The sequence below is a fragment of the Dryas octopetala genome, chromosome 7 (assembly GCF_963921425.1).
Source record: "Dryas octopetala chromosome 7, drDryOcto1.1, whole genome shotgun sequence".
Classification (NCBI taxonomy): Eukaryota; Viridiplantae; Streptophyta; class Magnoliopsida; order Rosales; family Rosaceae; genus Dryas; species Dryas octopetala.
The window spans coordinates 9,433,903-9,459,505 of record NC_141372.1 but is presented as its reverse complement, the minus strand read 5'-3'; the positions used below and the strand labels follow the sequence as shown (position 1 = coordinate 9,459,505).

The 25,603-nt window shown below is 44.7% G+C and overlaps 2 protein-coding genes across 3 annotated transcripts; one reads left to right on the top strand and one right to left on the bottom strand.

Annotated features, from left to right (window-relative positions):
• Positions 1-1,468: 1,468 nt before the first annotated feature.
• Positions 1,469-3,188, bottom strand: LOC147279438 (nucleolar GTP-binding protein). Its single transcript, XM_086251689.1, has one exon. It carries the CDS (start codon positions 2,994-2,996, stop codon positions 1,869-1,871), a length of 1,128 nt encoding a protein of 375 aa, XP_086107815.1. The 5' UTR covers positions 2,997-3,188; the 3' UTR covers positions 1,469-1,868.
• A 17,156-nt stretch (positions 3,189-20,344) lies between these two features.
• On the top strand, positions 20,345-23,081 carry LOC147279437 (uncharacterized). 2 transcript variants are annotated; one of them, XM_086251919.1, is made up of 3 exons: positions 20,345-21,858; positions 21,944-22,013; positions 22,520-23,081. In XM_086251919.1, exon 1 carries the CDS (start codon positions 20,587-20,589, stop codon positions 21,718-21,720), a length of 1,134 nt encoding a protein of 377 aa, XP_086108045.1. In that variant the 5' UTR covers positions 20,345-20,586; the 3' UTR covers positions 21,721-21,858; positions 21,944-22,013; positions 22,520-23,081. The 2 variants fall into 2 exon arrangements, with proteins under 2 accessions (XP_086108045.1, XP_086108046.1); XM_086251920.1 differs by lacking the exon at positions 21,944-22,013.
• The last annotated feature ends 2,522 nt before the right edge of the window (positions 23,082-25,603 follow it).

The window sequence follows — 25,603 nt, the reverse complement described above, 5'->3', positions numbered from 1 at the left end:
CCCCTAGCCCGTTGTGTACATAAGTGAAAGCAAATTCATCCAAGTTAATTACTAATTTACTAGCACTCTTTTAGTTACTTTCTACTAATGTCATCTTAACTTGCAAAAGAATCGGCATGTAAAGGATTGGTCGACTAATTTTTGTATAAAGCATGTCCTATAGGATCTTCTCTCATAATGACTTCAGATCTCGGCCTTCTCTCATAATGAAATTGAATCTCATGAGAGAATGTTTGATAAAACATGTCACATATAAAATTTTTATCACATTTTAAGAGCTCGTTTGATATTACTTTTAAAATTGTCAAAATCGCTTTGGATATCATTTGACAAAATTAAATAAAAGTACTTTTGAATTATAAAAAGTATTTTTAGAGAGTTTTTTGAAAAGTGACAGGTGCTTCTTAGCATAAGCGTTTCTAGTAAAAGCGTTACTAAATAAAAATACTTTTCAAGAAATAATGCCAAATGAACTCTAAATTAATGAGAGAAGGGCAATAAGATAATAATTTAGACAAACGTGGGCCAAACAAATAGAGGCAACAACAATATACGAGATTAATATGTAATGTGAGAAAAAGATTTAACGCTAATCACCGTATAAAGAGAACAATAATTCTCTAATAGAAGACAAGAAAAGATGCAAGATAAATGTGATTGTCATAAATGTTGGAAACTTGGAATACTGACGCAGCAAGAATCTAAGGGATTCAAGCGAAACCCTAAAAGTAACAGATTCTAGAGTCCACCAAAGAAATTAAGAGAAAACCCTTGTTTTTAATATTGATAAACTGAATAATGATCATCCAGGCAATTGTAAAATTGCTTAAATATGTTTTGAAAACCCTAGGGCGCTAACAACCTCATAACTAAAGCCCACTGACATTAGAAAACTCAAATAAAATAGAAGCGAAAATTAATAAAATGTTTGAAAATTTGGAAAATAATTAAAACGCTGTTTTGAGGCCCTAAACGAAGGAATTTGGCCAAAAACTGAACGGGCTCATAGTTTTACTATGAGTCTTGTAGATCTCGTCTTTTTCCTTGAAATCGATATATTATGCACCCAATTCTGATACCAAAATATTCTTTCCTACTTTTTATGTCGCCATATTAACTGTATATGATTTATTTCTTTATTTCGTGTCTTCTTATTAATTTTCAGTCTTTTCTTTTCCTGGTTTTATTTTTCTTAAATTGAACCCTCACTCACTCGTACTACATCAAATACTCACTCACATTTCTCGTCCTTGCATCTGCAATAAAGAGACAATACGATTCGTTTAGAGTAGTTCTTGGACTGACATGATAGCAGATAGCTCATACAATTGTCCTACAATTCCTGACTTGATGTCAGTTGTTTTTCCAGTTGGAATATTCTTCCTGGTCGGAGCACCCACCAAAATTAACACTCTAATTAAAAATTATCAACTGCTAGTGTCACAAAAAGCTAGCTCATCACCCACAATCCACATTATATACACCGGACAAATTACAAACAGGACTCTGCAATTTCTGAAGTAAAACTGTTAAAGACAATCATGGTCGATATATACACTTCCCCAAAATGTAGACATGGCAGCAAAATCTTTCCCGGGAAACAAAAAGAAAATCTGTACATGTACAAGTCTATTACATGATGAAGAACAAAACCAAAGTAAAAGCTAACAAAGGAGCCTTGGATTTCCCAGTTCCCACATAACATATAAATATATAACTCAGTGGAGAAAAAAGCTCCAAAAAAAAAAAAATTTAATAATAAAAGCAAATCACCGAAGAATACTTTAAACAAAAAGTCAATACTTTTCTTTCTTTCTTTTTTTTTTTTTTTTTTTAAGAAAAAGAAAAAACAGAGTACAGTATGATCATCATCTCTTCCAACTTCGACTCCTGGATATTGAATCTTTCATTCCACCAACAACCCATGTCTCCTTGGCAATATCAGATGAAATCTTGTAGAAATCAGAGCCGTTTGTCATCACCACAAGGTTCTCTTTCTTCTTTGTCTTCTCTTCCTCCTCCATTAAACTCCTTAAAGTAGTACTTTTGGCTTTTTTCTCAAATCCATTTTCTTCTTCTTCTTCTTCATCTTCCTCATCTTCTTCTTCTTCTTCTTCTTCTTCTTCTTCTTCTTCTTCTTCTTCTTCTTCTTCTTTCTCTTCTAACCAACTTTTTGCAGGAGCAGACCTGCACCGCATTAGAAGCAGAGCATTTGGTGGTGGAACAGAGGGTACTGCAGAACTGGACCCATCATCACATTCATCGTAAAAAGTAGGCCTTTGATCATGAGCTCTCTCCTTTTTCTCTTCTTTGCAAAACCCAGAATTCTGATTTTCCTGTAAAACCATAAACCATTTCGAAAACACCGTTTTTGAACTACTTCCAGCACCTTCACAGCTTCCCTCAACATCACCCACATGTTTTTCTCGATACCCTTTTTCTTCTTCTTCTTCTTCTTCATCGTCTTCTTCATCATCAGAAGTAATATCTTGTTGAGGGAAAGAACCAAAACACCGAAGATCAAATCGAATACTTCTCAAGCATGTCAAGAATTGCATGACTTCTTTCTTGAACCCCAGAGCCTCTGCCCAATTGGGTCTTTTCTTTTTGCGCTTTTTATTGTTGTGAAGCCTCTCAATCTCCTCCATGACTGACTGCCAGCTCTTGCAAGCACCAGCCTTGTGCCTGACTTTGATCTGTCCGGCACAGGTGACTTTTGGGGAGGTGGGCTCGGAGATCTCCGAGCCCATTTGCTTCGTTTTGGCCCATAACAGAGGGCTGTTGGCTTGCCCAAGAGTGCTACTTCTGATGCTAGATTTCTTGATCATCATGTTGTGATGCTGATTGTGGCTGTGATTATGGTGGTGGCGCTTGTTGGGTTCTGAGGACCTTGCTGGGCTGCAAATGGGCTTGGGCATGAGGGTTAGGTTGGTTCTTGAAGGAAAGCATACTAACAGATCTGCTGAGAGAGCTCCTTTGGCTTCCCTTCCCTTCATCTTGATTGTAATTTGCTTCCTCAATTTCCCTTCTGTCCCTCTCTCTGTGTTTGTGTTTTCTTTTCTCAGATCTTGTGCTTGCTTTGCATTACTTGCTTGCTCTGAAGTGTGTGTGGTTTTTGGGTTTTTGAGGTGTGTTTTTGGATGGTTTTTAAAAGAGAGCAGGGAGAGATTGACAGCTATTCTTTGCTTTTGCCTTTATCTAAGTCTCTCTCTCTCTCTCTCTCTCACATTTTCCTTCCACACTCTTTAACATCGGTTTGATCATTTATCTGACACTCTTTTTTGCTCTCTTTGAAATGGGGTCACAACTCACAAGATGGCTTCTTTCTTAGCCTTTACTTTTTCTCAAATGCTTCCCAAACATATCTAAAAAATTGAGGAAAGGTGCATGGGAAAGTTGAAGCCCACGAGCCCTGTTTCATGATCCAATCATACCGCAACTAGCTAGTGAGCCCATGCCAGTTATGACTCATGCGTCATGCACTCATGCCCTACTGCTTGTGCCAACAAAACAACTACCAAACCTTCCCTTCAATGGAACCCACAAGAGTTTGAGAGGATGTTAGGCCATTGTTTAGTGATTTTCGTCCCCTCTTTCATTTTCATGGGATAAATAATTGCCTAGTGATTAGTCTAGCACTCTAGCATATCATTTTTATATACCCAAACCATTGGTTTAACTAACATCATGGTAAAGTAGAGGCAAGACTTAAGAGTTGGGAGACTTTTTCTTCCTTTAGAGGGAAGGAAATGAGGAGAACATTATCAATCTCTTCCAAATTGGACCCATAATTGGTTAAGTTTAGACTTCCACCTCAATATATGAGAGAAAATAGTACTATTTGGCAACAAGATTGGTAAAAGAAATTCCAAGTATAATAGGTATGTGATAGAAATGTGATGAAGAATATCCACAAATAATCACCAATACTGTATTTGGTTCACCCTAAAGAAAACAGTAACAAAGATTGAATTCCCTTACTATAATTTTTCCAAAAGTAAGAATAGAAAGAAATCATCTAGATTTTCTTCTTAGAATTCCTTACAAATATGTGAGATTTTGACACATATTTAGCTTATAGAGACAAAATTTACCAAAACTACTTTTTCTATTCCATCTTTTCCATTCATCTTCTCTATATAACCAAACACAAGGTAGGAAACTCTAAACGAGAAAGAAATACTATATAATTGTGGCGGCTGGTGAGCTGTTAGAATATATGAGCATTACATTTCTTACCTTGAATTTCTTAGACAACTAAACAAAGAGATGAAAGGCAGACCGAAAGTCTCGAAAAGAAATTATGGGATCCGGAGATTTCATCATCAAAAAGAGGATATAGGGGTTAAAGTAAGTGAGATTGCCATGATGAAGGGAGTAATGCACTCGAAAGCATAGGAAAAGATGACCCCGCTAACCACTACTTGCCTTACAATTATATATTAGACTTTACTTTTATTAATTGCATGGGACCTTCAAGGCTTCAAATGCATGTCTAGTCCAAAAAGTCTCATATATTCTACTCTCTTCTCCTTTATAATAATGTTATCACAATATTACTAATGGGTCTACCGAAATGGTTCATGTAGCATTATTCTTGTCATCATCATATCTTTATGTACTGGTTTATGCATAAACTTAATCGCACGCTCACTTAGTAATTTTGGGTTCGTTTAGTCTTTAAATGAAGACTAAATGTTGATGCAAATTCTCGTAAGGTAGATGCAACAACTTAGAAAAGCTGATCTGGCTGATCAGATGCTTTGCTGGATGATGAAGTGGATGTTGGTTGAGATCTTCCTGCAAAAGAAACAAGATCAAAGGAGATGGACCGGTGTGGTACCAGCCAAACACACTCCGATGATGAAATCAGTGATGGTGTTTGATGGTGGATGAGGAAGAACAGAGGATGAACTTGGGAGAATAGGAAGAACAAGGCAAATGTTCTGGGTTATTCTCAGCAAGTTGGGTAAGCTCTTTGGTGAGTGGAAATTTTGTGTAAGTGTTTGTGGGTAGATGCATAGATGCCTCATTTTGTGCGTATATGGTGCTTTATATAGGCAAAGGAAGACTTAATGATTAAGTTACCTGCATGTGAATGAATGGTTGCCAGAGACCCACGCATCTGGCCAGACCTAGTTGCATGTTCAGCTGCTTGCTTCCTCAGCATTCAATGCTGCATTGAATGCCCTATTAAATGCAAGGTTAGAAGGTTCAGGCAAACTGCCCCAGTAGTCATGAATGCAGGCCTGACATTCTATCTGTCAGAAGATTTGTGTCAGGTGCATTTAAGTGTGGCGGTTCGTCCCAGCGTGATCTTCCTGGGAATGGCGGCGGAGAGCCGAGTCGAGCCGATACGAACACATGTTCTTATGCGAAGACACGAAGTCCATGTGTGGTCGGATCGGACATGGGATTCCAGACCGAGCCGGTCCAGTAGATTGGGATCTTTCCGAGCCCTAACTGGTCGACGCCAGAACTCGAAAGGAGACCATCTCCTGTGCCGAGCCGAGCCGAGCCGAACCGGGATGATCGTGGGAAGATGGACACTCGATCCCTTGGAAGATCATCGGTTCGGCTCGGACCGAACATGGTGGGCCCGGCGTAGAAACTCGGTCTGAGCTGGCAGAGGAAATGCTGATCTGTGATGATGTGGAGGTCAAAGTTTGACCACTGAGAGTCAACTCCGAGGTGGGTGTTGACCAGCCACGTGTCGAGCCGTGATTGGCTGTTCGGATTGATGTGGATTTTCCCACAAACAGGAGTCCCCCAGCTTCCGATCCGAGCGAGCAGTGGTGGATTGGAAGTTGAAGTGTAAAGGCAATCCCAAAGATAGCATGTTGCTTGATCCGAGCCGAACCCTACGAGCCCACGTTCCCGAAGATCCGAACACAAGACGACTTGTGATTGGTCAAAATATCTCAGGGACAGGTGAAGGGACGTTTGATTTCTGCATGGGGGAACGTAAGGGTCACCTCGTTATGGGTATTTTTGAATGCTTGACAGGTGTCAAGATCTGGCATGTGAAGCGCCAGAAATGAAGGGTTGAGATCGGTTTGCATGGGGGTATAAGTTGGCAGTTTCTCTCTCTTCCTCTTCACTTTCCCACTTCCAGTTTTTTCTGAAAAACTCTCTCTCTCTCGCCGCAAATCTCTTTCTCTCACCGTCGTCTTTGAAGTTGTCCGATCTCGAATCCGACCACGTACGACGGTAGGCGAGGTGGTTCCGAGGGTGTTTGGGGCGGAAACTTTGGGCGGAGGAAAACCAGTAAGTGATTCTCCTCCTTTCTGAGTTTTTTTGCATTTTCGGGTTTTGAGTGTGTTCTTGGTGTTCTTGAGAGAAACCACTTTTTGATTCAAAAAGCAAGAGAGAGGAAGGTGAGAAGGTGTTTATAATGTCTGGGACTGATTCGAGTGGCCGCTTCGGCTCGGGAGAAGCCTTTGAAGGAGATAGTGAGGCCGAGATGAGCCGAAGCCCATCTGCGGGTGAGGCCGAGCCGAGCCGAAGTCCGCCTGCTGGTGAGGCGAGTTGGGACGGATTGTCCGAAGAGTTGGACGAGGTCGGCTCGGCGCTAAACCGCAATCCAGGTAGAGAGCGTCGAGCTCGAGGGGACCAGGAAAACCCCGAAGTATTGAGTTCCGACCGGGAACAAGGGGCGGCCGAAGGTGGTGACGAGGAGCCCCTTGACGTCGAGCCGATCGCCACCATTCCGAGCAGGTTAACCTCGGGCTCCAGTGAAAGGGATAGGGGTCACGAGGCGTCGACCTCGGCTCAGGGAATGACGGGGAGTCCGATCGACCCGGACTTCTACGAGGAATTGGCGTGGAAGGCCGATCAGATCCCCAATGAGATGACCGAGTATCATCTCAGGGACTTGAGGAGTAGGTACTCAATTCCCGAATCCGTGCTGATGAGATTACCGATCGGGGGAGAGAAGCCGAGCCGACCTCCAATTGGATGGGTGACAATGTACCCCGAGATGTTTGAGAACGGGGTTCGGCTTCCCCTGCATCCCTTCCTGCAGGACTGGCTCGCGACGATCGGCGCGGCGCCGCACCAACTGAATCCAAATGTGTACAGGATCATCTTGTCCATGCATATCTTGTGGCACAAAGTGCACAAGTGTGTGCCACACAAGGATGTCCTGTTCTGCTCCTACGCACTGAGGTCGAAGAACACCGAGCTCGGCTTCTACAACCTGCAGGCCTACTCGGGGCCGTTGTTCTCGGGCAACCCCTCCTCTCAGAAGACTTGGAAGAGGAGATACTTCTTTGTCTCCGGGGATTGGGAATTTGCCGATCCGAGCGATGTTACCCCGGCTCGGGTCCCCAGAGCCTTTAGGATCCCAGGTGGGCGTTGGAAGTTTGGGGCCGATCCGAGGGCAATCTGTACATGTTTTGTAATGATTGTATATATGTATTTTGTAGCTAACTCCTTTCTGTTTCATCCTTGCAGTCAGCTGGGGTAAATATAAACTCCGAGGCGAGCTGAAGGATCAGATCGCCGTGATCCGAGACTCACCGGCCGAATACCTGTCCACCAAGTTCCTGCTCGGGCCGACTCAGATCAGGTTGAGCGGGATCTCCTGGTTTGTACCCAGGTGGAATCCGAGAGCGGAGAGAGGCATGAGTTCGGCAGATCTTGAGGCTCGGCTCAGGAGGAAGGCGGCGAAGAGCGTCCAAAGGAGAGCTGGAGGTCGGGTGCCCGCTGAGCCGATCCTGGTACCAGCGCCTGCCGCCGCCGCAGCCCGACCCGGGCCCTCCGTGACGAGACCGGCTCGGCAGGGAGAGAAAAGGAAGGGCCCGGTGACCGATGTTCGTCCAGAGAAGAGAAATCGGGCTGAACCCGGTGGTGGGGATGCCGAAGCCTCGGGCTCGGTGCCCCTGAAGACGGTGGAGGTCGACCCCTGCATCGAGCCGTTCGTCTCGGGCCTTAAGCGCGTGATGACGGCGAAGGCGCGGGAGGGGCTGTGGACCGGTCAGGACGAGCCGAGCTTCAGCTACCAAGCTCTGACCACATCCCGCCAGGCTATGTTGGTAAGTCTTTTTTACTTCGGATTTCGTCTATCCGCTCGGTTCGGATTAGTGATAAATGTGTTTCTTTTGCAGCTCGCCATGAGGCAGTTCGAAGCTGCCCATGCCGCCGTCGAGGCCGAGGCGACACTGGGGAGATTTCGGGAGCGGACCCAGGAGCTCAAGGAGAAGCTGGCCGAGGCCGAGCGGGTGGTGAAGGCCGAGTGCGATCGGTCGGCGGGTCTGCGGTCCAAGCTGGCCGAGAGAGATGTGGAGGTAGCTCGGCTCGGGAAGGAGCTTGTGTCCTCGGAGCAGAAATTGACTGACCTGGGGCTGTACGTCGACGATCTCCAGCGAGACGTCGAGGCTGCCGAACGGAGGACCGCCGAGCTCCGACGTCAAGCTGGAGCGCCGAGCGCCAAGGCACTTGCTGATGCCCACTTCGAGGGGTACAAGGAGTTGCTGGACGAGATCAAGTCGAAGAGGCCGGACTGGGACGTCTCGTTCCTCAGCGAGTCCGACGGTGAGGAGGATACCCAGGGAAGTCAGCAGGATGAGCTTCCTCCTCCCGATTGCCAAGTCCCCACTGAAGGCGAGCCAACCCCGGAAGATCCTCCATTGCCTGCGTACGAGCCGACCCCGATCCCCCCGGTCCCCGAATCCGATCCCAACGCTGAGATGCAGATCGGCGGGGTTGAGGTGGTGCAGCTCGGCGAGGAGACGCCCGAGGAGTCAACTGAGCCGATCCAGGAGGGCCCTGCCGAGCGATCTACATGATAGCTGATTTTGTTTAATTGTCATGTTATGTTTTTATTTTTCTCCCCGAGCCGAGGTGTGGCTCGGGTTTGATTTGAATTTTGAACAAATTGTATTTGGATTTTATGTTTGTTAATTTATCAGTATTTTCTTTTTATGATACAAGTTGTTGTCGGTTCGGCTCGGAAATTAAGCTAAAGACATAACTAATAACACATGGATAAGAAAATGATAAAAGTGAAAAACATAATAAAAACCAAGGCATTTTGAGATTGGCTCGGCATGCCGATCGCAATGAAAATGAATGGTAATGATAAATTAGAACTTGTCTTCGGATCAGCTTGATAAGCATAACCAAGATAAGTAAACCCTAGTGATCCCAGATGGGCTCGGCGTACCCATTGAGATATTTAGGAATTTTGTTTTTTGAGAAAAATATTCAAACCTACTTTCAGATCGGCTCGGCATGCACGATGAAAGTTTTGGTTGGAGTGTATATTTTTCTTTTAGAAATATCCTGTTGAGCGTTAGGACTGTAGGAAGTCACTTCGGCTCAGACAGGGATTTTTATAGACCTGATGAGTCTGTACCATGCCGAGCATTGGGCCGAAAGTGGCGCGCCAGCTCGGCATGGGAGTTTATAGACCTGATGAGTCTGTAATATGCCGAGCATCGGGCCGGAAATGGCGCGCCAGCTCGACACATGAGTTTATAGACCTGATGAGTCTGTAATATGCCGAGCATCGGGCCGGAAATGGCGCGCCAGCTCGACACATGAGTTTATAGACCTGATGAGTCTGTAATATGCCGAGCATCGGGCCGGAAATGGCGCGCCAGCTCGACACATGAGTTTATAGACCTGATGAGTCTGTAATGTACCGAGCGTCGGGCCGAAAGTGGCACTTCGGCTCGACACATGGGTTTACTATTTTTTCGAAGGAAACACTTAGATTCTTCCCTCTTTGTTGAAAGTGTACAGGAGTAGAGTCCCCAGTGTTTGCTTTGAAAAAAGAAAAAAATAAGAAGAAGATGAGTCAAAAATGTGTTCATCTTTTCATTGATTGGAATGGGTGTTAGGTCGGACAGTCCCCGATCCTAACTACATTTTTACTGGTAATAAGTCTTCAAGTGTTCAGCGTTCCAGCTATGCTTGAGAGGCTTCCCAGCCAAAGTGGCCAAGTTGTAAGTGCCGGGCTTGACTATGCCCGTGATTCTATATGGTCCGGTCCAGTTCGGATCGAATGAGCTCTCCTTGATGACAAGGGGATTCTTCTTCATGACGAAACTACCCAATCCGAAGCTCCTGGGTCTGACTCTTTGATTGTAGTATTTGGCTACCCTCTGTTGGTAAGCGGCTCGGCAGAGATTGGCGTCGGTTCGCCTCTCCTCGATTATGTCCAGGCCGAGCCGAAGTCCGGTGTCATTGGTCTCGGGATTGTACGTGCCGGTCCGGAATGAAGGAGTCCCCATTTCGACCGGGACGACAGCGTCAGTTCCGAACGCCAATGCATAGGGTGTTTCCTTCGTGGAGTTGCGATAGGAAGTTCGGTAGGACCAAAGCACCTCTGGTAAGAGTTCAGGCCAATTTCCCTTAGCATTATCCAGTTTAGTCTTGAGGGTCTTCTTGATGATCTTGTTGATGGCCTCGACCTGTCCGTTCGACTGCGGATGGTAAGGCGCGGTGAAGCGCAAGTTGATGTTCAGACGTGAACAAAAACTCCTGAACTTCTTGCAGTCGAACTGCTTGCCATTGTCCGCAATGATGGTGTGCGGCATGCCGAACCGGCAAATGATGTTCTTCCAGACGAAGGTCTCCATCCGTTCGGCTGTGGTTGTGGCTAGGGGCTCTGCCTCGGCCCACTTGGTGAAGTAGTCGACTGCTACCACCGCCATGGTGACTTGCCCTTTTGCCTTTGGCATGGGGCCGATCAGATCGAGTCCCCACTGTGCGAACGGCCAGGGGCTGGATATGGAGGTCAGCAACTGGGGAGGTTGATGGGGAACCGCGGCAAATTGCTGGCATTTGATACAAGCGCGAGACAGATGATCTGCGTCTTTGTTCAGCGTTGGCCAGAAGTAACCCTGTCGAATCGTCTTGTAAGCAAGGGCTCTTCCTCCAGAGTGGTTTCCGCATATCCCCTCGTGGATTTCTCTTAGCACATCCTGACCTTCTTGGGGAGTGACACATCGCAAGTAGGGCAGGGAGAAACTCCTCTTGTAGAGCTGACCATCGATGATACTGAACCGAGCTGATCTGGTCTTGATGAGACGCGCCTTGTCCTTCTCTGGGGGAAGTGTCCCGGAGGCTAGATAGTTAGTGATCGGCGTCATCCAGCTCGGCTCGGCCTCGGTCTACATGATAGTGACCTCGTTTTCGGCGGTGCTAGGTCTGTCCAGGATTTCAACTGGGACGTGCCTAGTGGATCCGGTGTCCGTGGCCGAAGCCAGGCGTGCCAAGGCGTCGGCTCTGCAGTTCTCCGCCCTCGGGATTTGGGATATTTTGTATTCTTGGAAGTTCCCGAGCAGCAAACGGGTCTTCTCGAGATAGGCAGTCATGTTAGGCTCCCGAGTCTCATACTCTCCCAATATCTGATTGACGATTAGTTGGGAGTCGCTGAAGATGTTCAGTTTGGTGGCGCCGAGCTCCTTTGCCAATCTGAGTCCGGCGATGAGTGCCTCATACTCTGCTTCATTGTTGGATGCTTGAAATTTGAAGCGAAGAGCATATTCCATCACGACTTGTTCTGGGGAGATCAGAACAAGCCCGGCTCCGCTTCCCATGGCGTTGGAAGATCCGTCCACATAGAGGGTCCAGGTGAGAAGATCAGCCTGGACATGATTGCCACTTGTGTTCGGATCAGATGCAGTTGGCGTAGCGTCGGCGCGCGGTGGGTTTTCCGCCGAGGTGGTCGACTCACAGATGAAGTCCGACATGGCTTGACCTTTGACGGCCGTCCTGGGACGGTAGATGATGTCAAACTCGCCGAGCTCGATTGACCACTTGATGAGCCGACCCGAAGTCTCGGGTTTTGCCAGGATTTGTCTGAGCGGCTGATCTGTCAAGACAACGATTGAATGAGCCTGGAAGTAGGGTCTCAACTTCCGAGCCGAGCTGACCAGGGCGAGAGCCATCTTCTCGAATTTTGGATACCTGGTCTCGGCATCGGCGAGGGCTCGGCTCGTGTAGAAGACGGGGTGTTGTACACCGCCGACCTCCCTCACTAGAACTGAGCTGAGAGCCGAGTCAGAGACAGAGAGGTAGAGAAAAAGTTCTTCACCTTCCTCTGGTTTGGATAAGATGGGAGGTTCCCCCATGTGCCTTTTCAGATCTTGAAAGGCATGCTCGCATTGGGGGGTCCATTCTATGCTCTTCCCTGCTCCCCTTAAGGCTTTGAAGAAAGGGAGGCACCGGTCAGTGGACTTCGAGATGAACCGGTTCAGGGCGGCGACTCTTCCAGTCAGACTCTGGATTTCCTTGCGTGTCCTTGGGGACTTCATGTTGATCAAGGCCTGGATCTTCTCCGGGTTGGCCTCAATCCCCCGTTGGCTGACCAGGTAGCCAAGGAACTTGCCGGACCGAACTCCAAAAACACATTTGGCTGGGTTCAGCCGCATCTGGTACTCTTTTAGGACTCCGAACATGTCTGAGAGGTCCTTGACGTGATCGTCCGCCTTGATGCTTTTGACCAGCATGTCATCCACGTAAACCTCTACGGATTTGCCGATGGAAGATCTGAACATGTGGTTGACCAGCCTTTGATAGGTGGCTCCGGCGTTTTTGAGGCCGAAGGGCATGACCTTGTAGCAGTACATGCCGCGATCAGTTATGAAAGAGGTGCCCTCCTGGTCGGATTTGTGCATGAGGATCTGGTTATACCCAGAATAGGCGTCCATGAAGCTGAGGAGCTGATGTCCAGCTGTTGCATCGACGAGCTGATCTATTCTGGGCAAGGGAAAGCTGTCCTTGGGACATGCCCTGTTCAGGTCGGTGAAGTCCACGCACATCCTCCACTTCCCGTTGTTCTTTTTCACCATGACCACGTTGGCAAGCCAGTCGGGATAATTGACCTCCCGGATGAACCCGTTGTTTTGCAACTTGGTTACCTCTTCAGCCATGGCGGCGTATCAGACCGGATCGTATGACCTCCTCTTCTGACGGACCGGTTTGCATCCCGGGTCGGTGTTCAGCCTGTGGGTGATCACGTCAGACGATATGCCTGGCATGTCATCGTAAGACCAGGCGAACACTTCCGCATTGGCGCAGAGGAAGTCGATTACGGCAGAACGTTGTTCGGGGCTGATCTGAGTCCCCACTCGGACGAGCCGATCCGGTGTCTCGGCCGAGATCGGCACTTCCTCCCAAGCCTCGGCGGGAAGGGACCGAGTGTCTGGGTTCGGCTCGGAAGTGAAGTCGAATGTTTCCACCCTCAGCCACCTGCCTGAATCAGCGATGGAGTCGAGTTCCTGCGAGTTCGGCAGCTGACCCTTCTGCTTGATCGAAGCGGCGTAGCAAGACCGAGCCGAGGACTGGTCTCCCTGAATGACGATGCAGTCGTCGCCCACCGGACATTTGATGAGGAGGTTGGCGTAATGGACGATGCAGTCAAGGTCGACCAGAGCCGGTCTGCCCAGAATGATGTTGTAGGCTGACGGCCGCTTGACGACAATGAAGTACGTCATGCAGGTCTTCTTGATCGGTCCTTTCCCGAGCGAAAGGGGAAGGTAAATGTGTCCGAGGGGCTGAACCACTTCTCCCCCGAATCCGACCAAGGCAGGTGTATCGGTCTTCAGCTTATCCTCGCCGATGCCCATCTGCGCGAACGCAGAGTGGTAGAGGATGTTGACTGAGCTCCCTCCGTCGACGAAGGAGCGTGCAATGGTAGTTCTGGCCAACTCAGCCACTATGACGACCCGATCATAGTGGGGGAAGATGATCTCATTTGCTTCGTTAGGCTCGAAGGTGACCGGTGCCCAGTCTTTCCGTTGTCTTTTGGAAGTGCTGGGCTGACCTGCCTGGATCGACAGGGACTCGTGAGCTTGAGCCGCCTGTCTGACATACTCCTTCTGGGATCGGTTCGAGCTCCCCACGAAGGTTGGTCCCCCTCCGATCGATCCGATGGCAGCATCCTGGACGTCGATGGTATTGGTGGGCTTCTTCGGCGCGGCCTTGGGTACCCTAGGCCCGCCGGCCAGGAATTGATTGATCTTACCCGCCCGGGCAAGAGTCTCAATCCCGTCGCGGAGGGCGTAGCAATCACCCGTGACGTGGCCGTGATTGGAATGGTACTTGAAGAAGACGCCCTCCCTGATTTTGTCTGGGGGAGGTCCCTTGATCTCCCTGGCAGCTGGGAGTTGGTCCTTGACCTTGGAGTAGATTGCCTCCAGACCGGCGTTGAGGGGAGTGTACTCCGTGTACTGGACAAACTTGGGCCCCTTGCCCAGAAGTTGGCGTGGCTCCTCGGTCCTGGTCTTCTTGGATTGGACCTGGGGTTTGGGACTTGCAACCTCTCCCTCCTTCCTCTTGGCCGAGGTCGGCCTGGGATTCAGGGCCTCCACCTGAGCATCCCACTCTTCAGCCCGCGCCCACTTAGTGGCTTCGGCAGAAAGCTCATCGTAAGTGGAGGGAGGATTCCTCATTAGGTGGGAGCGGAGTCCCCCGGCGTGCAGACCTTGCATGAGGGCATTCTTTGCTGACCTGTCGTCGCAATCGTCGCACTTCGTATATTCGATGTTGAAGCGGATCAGATAGGCCTTGAGGCTCTCCCCTTCCTGCTGCTTAATGAGCGACATATCGTTCAAGTTGTAGAGTCGTTCGGATACAACCCGATATCTCGCCAGGAAGGCCCTCCGGAGGTCGGAGAAGGAGTCGATGGAGTTCGGTTGGAGAGTTCGGAACCATCCCCGAGCCGAGCCCTTCAAGGTCGAAGGGAAGATTCTGCACTTCGTGGCTTCAGATGCCTGACGGGCCTCCATGGCGTATTTGAAGCTGTCAAGATGGTCGTAGGGATCCTTGGCCCCATCTTACTGATCCATCTTGGGGGGCTTGGTGTCGCGGGAGACCTCAGCATCCATGATTCTGCTGGTGTACGGGAGGGGGAGTTCCTCTCCGTGGTCGGCTCTACCGGTGTACCCCCTGGAGACCTCGACGTGGCCGAGCCGATCGTGGACGCTCCGGATTTGGTCCTGGACCAAAGTCCGGACAAGATTTTCCACGTCGGGCGGGGTCGGCTCGGCCGCATTTTCCCCTGAGCATTCGGCCCGGTTACCGAGTCTCTCACTCACCGGCTGGCGAGTGATCCTCTCGCTCACCGGTCGACGATCCGACATGATCATAGTCGATCCCAGTCGGTCGCTCACCGATCGTCTCCCTGAGTGAGCCCCTGATGGGGAAGGATCCTGGCCGGTGATGGGGCCGAGCCTATCCCCAATCGGGACCCTGGTTTCGGCCGAATCGGCTGGACTGTTGGCCCCCAACCTGGATTGGGTCGGGGGTCGCCGGTTTGTATTCAGGTCGGCACGGTCTCCGCCTGAATTCCTGGGGACACGTTTCTCGAAAGCCGCCTGTTTTTGCTGAAGAAGACGGTGGGCGTTCAGGCACTCGGCCTGTTCGGCCGGGGGCATGTCCTCGAAGCCCGGGAAGATGTGATCCATTTCCTCCCGATCGGTCTGGTCGTTCGGTTCGGCGGGAGTGCTCTGCCGAGAAGGAGACGGCGAAAGGACCTGCTGCTCGGTTCGGGTCCGTCGCGATCGAAAACCCGATCCCCCACTATTCTCAAGCTGAGCACGGTGGCGTGCAAGTTCCCCGGCCAGCTCGGCCTGTTTTGCAAGCAGCTCATTATTCTGCTTCAGGAGTGCATTTTCAGCGGCTAGATGTCGCTGGCTCTCCTTAAGGAGCTTGTGAGCAGCTCGGATTTTTGAGGGACCTTTGGACTTTGATGTCCTGGGGAGTTGTGCTCCCCTTGTCTTTTCAGGTGTTTCAGGCTGATGTTGTTCATCATTCTGAGACACCCCTGAAGAAGAACTGGTGTCCCGGAAGATGGTAGTCATGATGACTTGCGTGAAGGAAGAGCTTAGCACTTGCGGTGATGAACACAACGGCTGAAGTCACCTTCCCACAGACGGCGCCAATCTGTTGATGTAAATTCTCGTAAGGTAGATGCAACAACTTAGAAAAGCTGATCTGGCTGATCAGATGCTTTGCTGGATGATGAAGTGGATGTTGGTTGAGATCTTCCTGCAAAAGAAACAAGATCAAAGGAGATGGACCGGTGTGGTACCAGCCAAACACACTCCGATGATGAAATCAGTGATGGTGTTTGATGGTGGATGAGGAAGAACAGAGGATGAACTTGGGAGAATAGGAAGAACAAGGCAAATGTTCTGGGTTATTCTCAGCAAGTTGGGTAAGCTCTTTGGTGAGTGGAAATTTTGTGTAAGTGTTTGTGGGTAGATGCATAGATGCCTCATTTTGTGCGTATATGGTGCTTTATATAGGCAAAGGAAGACTTAATGATTAAGTTACCTGCATGTGAATGAATGGTTGCCAGAGACCCACGCATCTGGCCAGACCTAGTTGCATGTTCAGCTGCTTGCTTCCTCAGCATTCAATGCTGCATTGAATGCCCTATTAAATGCAAGGTTAGAAGGTTCAGGCAAACTGCCCCAGTAGTCATGAATGCAGGCCTGACATTCTATCTGTCAGAAGATTTGTGTCAGGTGCATTTAAGTGTGGCGGTTCGTCCCAGCGTGATCTTCCTGGGAATGGCGGCGGAGAGCCGAGCCGAGCCGATACGAATACATGTTCTTATGCGAAGACACGAAGTCCATGTGTGGTCGGATCGGACATGGGATTCCAGACCGAGCCGGTCCAGTAGATTGGGATCTTTCCGAGCCCTAACTGGTCGACGCCAGAACTCGAAAGGAGACCATCTCCTGTGCCGAGCCGAGCCGAACCGGGATGATCGTGGGAAGATGGACACTCGATCCCTTGGAAGATCATCGGTTCGGCTCGGACCGAACATGGTGGGCCCGGCGTAGAAACTCGGTCTGAGCTGGCAGAGGAAATGCTGATCTGTGATGATGTGGAGGTCAAAGTTTGACCACTGAGAGTCAACTCCGAGGTGGGTGTTGACCAGCCACGTGTCGAGCCGTGATTGGCTGTTCGGATTGATGTAGATTTTCCCACAAACACTAAATATCATAAAGTTGAGAAAACATACGGACCAAGCAAGCCTAGTATAGAGAATAAGCGAAAAATATTTGAGAAAGTAAAAGGCATCTCATCAAGACATCAATGTAGTCGTCCTAGTGCTTATCTTATGCATCATTGAGCTAGCTCATGTAGGGTGAGGTGAACTGTGAACATGGATGGAGAAGTTGAGTTTTAAAGGAAGTTTTCCAATTGTGGGAGGTGATACAATGGATGACGTCATAGACTCAAACACAAGGATTCTTCCTATAATTAATGAATGGCGTCAACCCTATATGGTTCTATCATTCTCAAACGCACTAGTACACAAGATTGTAAACTGTTCACTGTATTGATTGTTCCAAACAAAATATAAAGATATACAGGTAAAAGTTGAAACAACAGAACCAAGCTAACAAACGAATTCCCCCTGTTGCCTCACTCTCTCAGAATAATAGTTGATCTTCTATGTACACAAATAATAATACTAGATTAGTATACTTCATTAAATTTTTTCATCAAATAATATATTTATATACATGTCAATATCTCAATTTTTAAAAATAAATGAGATCCAAATTATATAAAATGTTGCCTCATCATCTAACAAACAAATTTGATAATTATATTCAGACTTCGGAGCACACTAAAACATACCAGTAAGTAAATTAATACGAAACCTACAATACTGTTTGGCCCACCACACGATGTATTTCATAATCTGAATTGTTCAATCTTAAGTTTTACTGCAAATATCATCTTTTGAAAAAATAAAAAAAGCATTCAAATCAAAAGCCGATTAGCCATTTGATTATATATAATTACAATCATTTTAATGTTTTTATCAAAATATTGTGTTCATGTGGTGGATCTAAAGGGTGGTATATTTTATATTAACTTACTAGTATGTTTTTTTGCACTCCTGAATATATAGTCTAACTAGCTATTGGTTTAATATCTTTTCTACACTTTGTTAAAGAATGTAGTAAATTAGAATCATCATCTCCTAAATAATGAAAACAAAAGATAGATAAATGTAGTAGTGCTCAAGCATCATTTTTTGCTCGGTAAAGTCACTAACCACCTTTAAGTCTGGTAGAGAGGGGGCAAATGAGAGAGAGAAAAAAAAAACAGAGAAAGATAGGGAAAGAGAAATAGAAGGGGAGATGTATGAAGGGAGTCGGTCGACCGGTGCGGTGGTGCATGAGTGAGGCTGGTGGTGGAGTGGCTGGGTTGTGTTTTTGGTTTTGGTTTTTTTTTTTTTTTTTTTTAAATTACTTAAGGGTAAAATCGGAATTTACAGAGTTGGGATGCGTAGTGAGAAAATGTATATTTAGAAAGAATGTTGTTATATACATACCCTTTTTCTTCTCATTACACACCCTTTCTATCTAATTTTTAATTAATGAAATTACCAATATCACCCAATATCAAAAGACAATAAAGGACAATAGTTATTATTTAAAAAAAAAAAAAAGAATTTTTGAATGAAAAAATAACAAAAAACTCAAAATCATAACCTAGCCACCCTTTGCCGGCTTCCTACCACCCCGCCATCGCCTTCGTCACCGGTTGTCGAGCTCCACACCGCTCGCACCCTCCTTCTCTCTATTTCTTTTTCCCTCTTTCTCTATTTTCGCACCTCCTCTACCGAACGAAAAGGGAAGCCGGCGACCATGCTAACCTCTAGATCGGAAGTGATCGACCTTCAATCTGGAAGCTAGTATGGTCGCCGGCCTCCCTTTCAGTCCGACATGGAAGGTGTGAAGAGAGATAGGGAAAGGGAAAGAGAAAGAGAAAGATTAAAAGAGAGAGAGAGAGAGAGGAGGAGACGTTTCGCCGCGTCGATGACAAGGACATCGGAGTTTGGAAATTGGGAGGCAGGCTACAGATAGGGTGGGTCTTGGGCTTTGTTATTGGGTTCTCTTTTAGGGCTCGTTTAGTTTACATAATTGATTTATAGGGAAATCAATTCTTTTGCATTTTTTAGGGGGAAGAGAATGTGAAATTCTCTTTCCTGTGTTTGGTAAACCTGGAAAAGTTTACCAGGAATTACCTTTTTATTTCCATTCTCATGTTTAGGTTGTGCATGAATTGGAAATGAGAAGTGTCAATTTTTCAATTATACCCTCATCGATTTTTTAATTAAGGAATGACAATAAAGATAACATTTTAAAATAATAACAATGTTAGTTTTTTCCAAAAAAGAAGCAATAAATGTTTTTCCAAGAGGGAGAAAACAAAACCCAAGCTGGAGCAAGAGTTAGCTTTTTTACTCAAATACCACTTGGACTATAGGGGTGTGCTCCCGTACCACTTAAACTTTTTTTCTTGCCAATTTACCACCTGAAATTATCAATATGTGCCAATGTGGCACCTACCATCCATATTTCTGTTAAATCATCAACCTTTTTCTTATACTTCCTAGTTTGCCCTTAAATATTACTTTTGTATATTTCGTTAAAAATAGGTCGGGTCTCGGAAAAAATCACCGACAAAACATATGGACTCGTCTCAGTGAATACTAAATATCTAAGGGGTTAAAATATTATTTTTGACTTCCAAACTATTTTTGAAAATCACAACATCTTTAAATAAATTATCAAAATCTCATAATAAATCTCAAATAAAATTTAAAAAATTTACGGGGTCTCACATCGGGGGTGAGGGTGGATTGGCTGGAATTTTTTTGTTTTTTGTAAGTTTAGATTTTTATTTGGATTTTAGTTTTTTTTTTTTTTAGATATTCTATAACATGAATTGACAATAGTACCCTTTAAGTTAATAGACAAATTGATAGAAATGGATGACAGGTGCCACATTGACATATATTGATAACTTCAGGTGGTAAATTGACAAGAAAAAAAGTTTGGGTGGTACGAGAGCACACCCCTTATAGTCCAAGTGGTATTTTGGTAAAAAAGCCGCAAGAGTTTCATTTTCCCCCCAATAAGGGCATCAAATTTTTTTGGGTTAGGAATTGATTTCCCTTTCCTTACCAAACATGAGAATGAAATCAATTTCTCATTTTCAGGCCTCCAAAACTTGAATCAAACAAGCCCTTAGTGTAGTGTGGGTTTTTTGGAAATATTAAGATGTGTAGTGAGAACTTATAAAAATAAAAAAGAAATAGAGGCGTGTAATGAAAAGTAGGTGTATATATAGTGAGAAGAGAAGTGTGCATATAGCAGCACTCTTTACAAATTTTTTGAGAATTTCTAACTAATTTGAATATTTGGAAGAAAAAAGACTAATAAGAAATTTTTTTTTTTTTTCGGAGAAAAGAAAAAAAAAAAGAAAAAAAAAGAGAAGCGGCGGGGTTAACAAACTCGTTCAACAAAAAAACCCTAACAAACTGATTTTGGCATCAACAAAGGTTACTCTTTCCTGCAGAAATGTAACAAATGTTATATCCAAAAGCAAGCAAAAGTGCCGAATTTGCAGAAAGAAGCTGAGGCTGCTGTAAAGCTTAGTGCTTGGCATCACCATTTGTTTACTGGCAAATCTTGATTCTGCATTCTGAGTCCTCTAATTTATATGGGAATCACAGGCAAGTTCATATTTCACAACCAATTTATCTGTATTTGATATGCAAATCAGTGTTAATAACTAACCAAGACCCCGAAGAAAATGATAACCCAGATCAGCAAAAGGCTTATCTCACTGTCTCTGAGAAGCTCGTTCCAGCTTCACAAGACCCCTCTTTACCAATCAATCTCACTCTGCTTTTACTCTTCCACCAAACCCAAAACATCAAAATCAAATCCCACAGTAGCAGTCTCTGAATACCTAATCAACCAGCACCAATTTTCTCCAGAAGCCGCTTTCAGAGCCTCATCAACCATGGCTTATCTTAAAAAACCAGCAGAGTCGGATTTGGTGCTTTGGTTTCTCAAGGAAAACGGATTCTCCAAAACCAATCTCGAGCAAGTGATTCAAAGGAATCCGAGGATTCTACGTGCCAATGTTGACAAGACCATTAAACCCAAAATCAAGATTTTCCAAGACTTGGGATTTTCAAACTCCGACATTGCCGACATTATATCCTCTGACCCCTGGATTTTGTGGCGAAGTGCGGACAATAGGATTGGTTCTGCTATTAAGGTGCTGAAGAGCATTCTGGGTTCGAATGCCAGTGTGTCTAAACTTTTAAAGTCATCTGGGCGGTATCTCAAAAATGACTTGGAGAAGACTTTGATGCCCAACATTGAGCTTTTAAAGAGTTGTGGTATATGTTCCTCGCAGATTATGAAATATGTGTTTCAATTTCAGACATTTTTCATGTGTAAGCAGGAGAGCATTATGGATTCTGTTAAAAGGGCTGATGAAATGGGTTTTGATAGGAAGTCCAAGATGTTCCTATCGGCAGTTCGGATCATGAGTGAGTTGACTGTGAAGACCTGGGAACAGAAAGTGAAGGTTTTCCTGAGTTTGGGGATTTCGGAAAGCGATATTGTGGTGGTGTTTAGGAGGGCGCCCCAGGTGTTTTGTATATCTGAGAGGAAGATTAAGGAGACAACAGAGCTTCTGCTCACTGCTGGGAAGTTTGATATCACATTTGTAGTTAAAAACCCTGAATTGCTCGCTTATAGCCTTGAAAAAAGGCTAAAACCAAGACTACAAGTCTTGGAAATCCTGGAAAAGAAAAATTTACTTGAGAAAAAGCGTAAGTTGTCCACAGTCTTCAAGTACTCTGACTCAATGTTTGCTAAAACATACATTCTTCCTTATGCAAATGAACTTGCGGACCAACATGGCCGGTGAAGAGTGAAGACTACTAGCTCATTGAACCTGTATTATGAGTTTAGAACTTTGAAGTACTCGTAACTTGCAGGAAGAGTTCCTTTTTTTGTAAGAGATTGACCCAAGGATCGGAAATTGAAGATCATGAATGTTCTTGAGGTATTTTCTTTTGTGCACTTGTATTTCGTTCTATTAGTTTTCATAAGAAGGTCGTAGCTTTCACATTAATGTTATGATTGATCAGGTTAACTATGCTCCATGTTCTGAGATTCTCTGAAACTTTGAATGCATTAAAAAGATTGACTGCTGTACAAGTAAGCATATTTGCTACTCAAAGGTTTACTTAATGATTCTTTTAGGCTTTAAGTGTCGAATATCTTGAGCTAAGGTTATTAGTTTCTGCTGTGTGTTTGCTACTCTTACAGCTACTTATGTTCTGGCTTCAATTTTTTCAAAAGGGTTGAAGGTTGAAGGTGGGGAGACTGGGAGTGAGTCTTAGGAATAGTGACTGTAATCCGATGGGTTTAGTCGCTGTGGGTGTTGATTTTTACATTGGTGAGGGGATTGGAGATAGGAAGTTCTCATTCTGGAACCAATGGATAGTTGGGTCTGGAGGTAGGGAGGGAAAGGGTTAGAGTTTTGTTGTGGTTTGGGCAGAATCATGTTAGTGTTTTTCTGCTCTAGGGCTAACAGGAGTAGGTGGAATTTATAGAGAACCGATGATGATTTGGGGTTTAGTTTATGTCTTTTATTTTGAACTTTTGTAGCGACCGTTTCAGGTATTTAATTTTCCTCATTTGCATTTCTTTTTGAAAAATAGATGTGGTTGCAACCAAACCATTGCTGCTACCTCCCCGTCAGCTGATGCCATATTGGAAACCCTACGAATCTGTGTGCTTGACAAGCTATGGAAAATGAATGTCGAAGCTTCTATATTTTTTTTTTCAAAGAGGCAGCTCCTCTGGTGATGGGTTCTTCTCTTGTTCCCGTTTCTGATCACCGGTTTCCATGGCAATGTTAATGGGGTCAGTAAAACTTCTCATCTTGAGCTAACCAAGGCCCTTGTTACTGAGCTAGCTTCTAGCCCCAGATGCTCCTGGTTTTGCATACTTTGTTGAATTCATTACATAATCTGATTATGTGAGGAAGGCCATGGAGGAGAAAACGTTACTTAACAGGCTTGCTGCCACTCCTTTTTGGCATCAATAAATCTGTTTTGCTGGTTTGGTCTCCAATCACCCTCTCTTTGCACGGAAATCTCACAATTATAATATCACTGTTACTTTTTGTGTTAGTGAAGCTTGCTGGCAAAATGTGGGTTCATTAAGAAGAAGAAGAAAATATTTATTTATGTTGGTTCTATAGAAATAAAATGGAGGGCTGCAATCGCATGGGTGACTCAATGATAAATGGTGGGTATGAAGCGAATCGCAAACTTGGATGTTCTAGGTTTAAACTTTCACGGGCGCGAAACACTTTGATTTACTTATTGTGGATGATTGATAATGATTGCACTATATGGAGTGTGGATTGTTGGGTTTTTCTTTTTACTGAAAAAATATATTCGTATTTATTAATTTGGGCCATAGGCCCATAGATAACACCCGCCCTGACCTGAGCAAGCCCAAATGAATATGGCTGCGAGTCAGACACTGTCTAAGAATCCTAACCTAGGTCCAGTCAGACTAATATATTAAGGTTGAGTTGACCCTACTTGAGTTTGGAGTCTGGACTATATTTGGCCCAACAAATCGGATCATAATATTTATGCATAGGGTAATTCTAAAAAGGAGAAATGCTAACTGCCTTTTTTTTTTTTTGGCTTCTCTGTTTTTCTGTTTATTTCGTAGTGTAGTGTCTGTTTATTTTCTAGATTATCCTTTAAAAATCATTTTTACAAACAATTAATCAAATCGAAATTCGTTTATTTAACTGTTACCAAATAATAGATGATGAATCTAATTATCATTAAAACCGTCAATTTATTTTATCACATTTAGATAATTAAACAGTTTTTCATTTGGTCTTTTTTTTTAGAGGGGATCTTTAAAAAATGAATAAAAAAATAACCGATTTCAATCATAAAACTATAAAAAGGAAAAGAATGCACAAAAGAGAAGACAACTGGCATTCTTCTTTTAAAAGGACCTTCTTGTTCACTTTCTAAACCTCACAAGAAAATTTTCTCATATTTTCAGTGATACATGTGTTAAAAAAACAAACTAAAAAACTCATAAAAGACCGCCTCACCCAATCCTAACCCCCACTATTGGTGACCCCTCCTCTTCCTACTCCTCATTCTATCCCTCTCATTCCCCTCCCCCCACCTTCTTTTTCGGGATCTACAACATAGTCTGAAACCACCTTCTCTTTAATGGAAACTTGAGGAGAAATTTGAAAAATTAACATAAATTGAAGTCAAATAAAGATATTTAACTTCTTTTAAAATTTGATCCTCGAGAAGTGTTCGAATCTCCCTCGAGAAGTGCTCGAACACCCCTCGATCACTACTCGATAGGATTCGAGTACTTTTCGATAGGAGTTTGAGCATTACTCAAGAGTCGAATTTTTAAAAATTTTAAAAAGAGGTTAAAAGACTTTAATGGTTTCCAAATTTCTTAGACTCGAGACTGTCAATTAGGTTAATGGAATCTGAAGACTGAAATCAAAGACCTCAACTCCCAACTGGCAAAGGATGACTGCCTGCTCCTAAGGCCTTCCACTATGCACCGGTTTTTGTGACCCAAAAGCCCAAAATGGGTCACATTTGCTGAACAATCACTCACTGCGGGCCGGAAAAAGTGAGCCAAAATGGGGTGTAACCCAAATTGAAACCCACTTCTGGGTCACAGCTGTGAGCCAAAAATTGTGAGAGCCAAATGCTGGCTGGCCCACCCACGTGAAGGAAAGCTAGCTTTCCAGCTGCCTGCAGCTATACTAACACAAATACATTATCTGTCTGGGATAGTGATATACTAGGCGTGCTTTGAAATTGAGATGCACCAACGGTCCAAATGGCTTGACTGTTGGTGATGAGCGGCTAGCAAGAAACGGCGGTTGGGCCTTTTTTTTTTTTTAACCCAAACCAAATTGCAGGGCCTAGATTAAAGGACTGTTGATTATCAACGGTCCAAAATGGTAGCCAATTAATTTTGTTTAAACAAATGATTTAAAAATAAAAAAAAAACACCTGAAATTTTTTTAAAAAATTTCAAAAAAATGTTTAAATTGTCCAAACCTTCCAACAGCTATATTCTCAAATGGGTGTATATATATCCTACAAAACTCATAGTTTTTCATCACAAACTACAACTTTTTTTACCAAATTTGCACAAATTTTTTTTTCTTCGTCATGGCTCCTAGAGGAAATGCTTGGGGGGTAGCTGAAGATGAAGCCCTAGTGATGGCATACCTAGATAGGTCTCCCGACGGTTGTCTTGGTGCCCAAAATAGAGCCGACGTGCATTGGGAACAAATTTATCAAATTTTCAAGCGTAACATGGGGGGTGAAACCATTCGTAAGGTTGGCGGCGTTAAAGCACGATTCAAAGATACTGCGCGTGATTGCAACAAATTTTATTCTTGCGTATTGGAGGCCGAGTGAATGCGCGCAAGCGGTGCAAATGATGCCAATGTGGTAAGTTTTTATGCATTTATATATTTGTATGATTATTATATGTTTTGTTTATAAATGAAGCATATTTATATAATGGTATTATTATTTTTTGTTTTGTTTATGTATCAAACATATTTATATATTTGTATGATTATTTTTTGTTTTGTTTATAAATGTAGCATATTTATATAATGATATTATTATTTTTTGTTTTGTTTATCTATCAAGCATATTTATATATTTGTATGATTTTTTTTTGTTATGTTTATAAATGTAGCTATTTATATA